Genomic DNA, 2,266 nt, shown 5'->3' on the forward strand with positions numbered 1-2,266 from the left:
CCCGCAGGCATAGGGAGGCAACCCTATTGTCCACCGGGGTAAACTCCAACGTAGCGGCACTCATCAGGGGGCTTGTGAGTATCCCCACACCCATTCCGGCACCTCACACCATGGGCAACTCCGAAAAGGGAAAAGAGTCCAACCCGAACCAAGTCTGTGCGTTGTGGTAAGCCCCCGGGCTCCGTGGCAAACCCAGCCACCAGGTGCTCGCTGACAAACCCTCCATCTGGGCCTTGTTCTAGACGAGGGCCCCAGGCTTCTTCCGGGCAGGGTCATTCTATCTCTTCCTCGTTCACTCATAGGGTTTTTGAACCATTCTTTGTCTGGCCCCTCACCTGAGACCAGTTTGCCATGAGAGACCCTACCAGGAGCACAAAGCACCGGACAACACAGCCCTCAGGTTCACAGGGACACACAAACCTCTCCATCATGATAAGGTGATGGTTCCCGGAGAGGAATTTTGAACAGTCACCCTCAATAGCTGTTTATCATCATTTATGTCGTTCACTTTATGAATTCCACACCTTAGAGAGTTGAGCTGCACACCTGTGTGCCATTTTTAAACAATAGTAAAACTCTGGATTTGCAAATGTTACTATGAAGTTGATATCTATAATGTACCATTTGATAATTGAAAATGAAAACTCATCCTAATAATAATGATTAGACATAACTTGTGTTTTCATATGCAGTGCATGTGGTCCCAGTAACAAGTGTGGTGTCGGTTAATGTGTCTTTGTAAATACTGAAGGTAAAAGAGCAACAAATGAGTCTATACAGAACTTAATTCTTTGTTCAGCCCTGTGGAAATCTAAGAATAAGACGGGGTTTCCCCATTTTATCCACGTTAAGTTTTACAGAGAAGCTCTGTCGCCTTCCTGAGGCCAGATAAGTAAAGCATCAGGTGACCGGGACACTGCAGTGAGAATGAAAGTCCCCTTCCGAGGTCAAACTGTTGCTGTTTGACTGACGGCCAGTTGGAAACCTGCTACTACCTTGAGGGAAAACGCAGTACGTGAGTTTGTGTGTGCCCGTGTGTGTGTCGAGAGAGAGGGAGTGAGAGTTGACTAAACAGATGCAGAAGCAGTTGTGCTCTCTCTCTCTCTCTGTCTCTCTCTCTCTCTCTCTCTCTCTCTCTCTCTCTCTCCTCCTATCACACTCTCGGGAGAAGCGCTTTGACGCACCACGCAGAGCTGGATCATTGTACTGCGCGCTGGTTTTTAACGGGGCTTTTTCCTCCCTCACACTGTCTACACCCTTGTGACTGACCGGCCATTGACATACATGTTTGATCGGAATCAAAATCTCTCCACCTGCTGAGCTTTTTGGAAAAACCGAGCGCTGCCATTGACTCCTCTCTACGGACGCGTGTTGTGAATTAATAACCAAGACAGCCTCACCTGGAGTCTGTGTGTGTGTGTGCGTGTGTGTTCATATGCTCTAAAGTGTTTGTGAGTGTGTTTTTCTGGATCATATTAAGGAACGAGGTGTTTCACTGGCTTTGTTTCACACACACACATACACAGACGCACCACACACCGTGGGGATTTGGGCACCGCATGCCGGGGACATGTGGAAGTTTGCGCCGATGTAGCGCAGCAAGAGAGCCGGTCCACCGCCTCGTTGACCTCCTCTCTCACTGTCCAGGGGGACCAAATTCCTGGAGCACAGCCTTCACACATCGAAACACCTCTAAGAAGACCCAAATGTAAATTCAGAACGCGACATTACAGAAACACGTCTGAAAGGGGAGGACAGTGAAAACGAGGACGGCATATCCCGTAACGTGCAGAGTTTGGTGAATTGTTTCGGGGATTTCAGGGCTTTTATTTTTTTAACGCCCTTGCATTTTCTCAGTATTTTGTGGGTCTCATATTGGCCCCCACTTGCCGCGGTGATGGTGGGAGCTCTGAGCCCCGTTGGCCCTGGCCGCTCCCCGGTGACTGCGTTGGGACTGCTGGTGGCTGTTCTGGTATCTGTCCTGTCCGGCGGAGCGGACGGCCAGCCCTGCCCGGCCCAGTGCTCCTGCACCGGGACTACAGTGGACTGTCACGGCCAAGGGCTCCGCAGCGTGCCCAGGAACATACCCCGCAACACGGAGAGACTGTGAGTACCGAGTGGGAGAACGCTTTTCACAGAGTTTTGCTTTAATGCGCATACTGTTTTCCCAACCACTCACTTTCAACACACTTCACAGGAAAAATCCCTAGAATATGATTATATATATATATATATATATATATATATATATATATATATATATATA

The 2,266-nt window shown here is 49.0% G+C and overlaps 1 protein-coding gene across 10 annotated transcripts in view; it reads left to right on the forward strand.

Moving 5' to 3' along the window:
- The first annotated feature begins 1,140 nt into the window (after window positions 1–1,140).
- The window catches only part of slit2 (slit homolog 2 (Drosophila)), a 97,199-nt gene continuing 96,073 nt past the window's right edge, over window positions 1,141–2,266 (forward strand). For 7 of the 10 annotated variants that reach the window (XM_032533796.1, XM_032533818.1, XM_032533825.1 and 4 more), the window contains exon 1: window positions 1,142–2,106. In XM_032533796.1, coding sequence (XP_032389687.1) covers window positions 1,898–2,106 — 209 coding nt within the window. In that variant the 5' untranslated portion in view covers window positions 1,142–1,897. Of the gene's footprint in view, window positions 2,107–2,266 lie in introns of all 10 variants that reach the window. The other 3 variants (XM_032533845.1, XM_032533853.1, XM_032533861.1) reach the window with 2 other exon arrangements.

The sequence above is a fragment of the Etheostoma spectabile genome, chromosome 2, assembly GCF_008692095.1.
Source record: "Etheostoma spectabile isolate EspeVRDwgs_2016 chromosome 2, UIUC_Espe_1.0, whole genome shotgun sequence".
Lineage (NCBI taxonomy): Eukaryota > Metazoa > Chordata > Actinopteri > Perciformes > Percidae > Etheostoma > Etheostoma spectabile.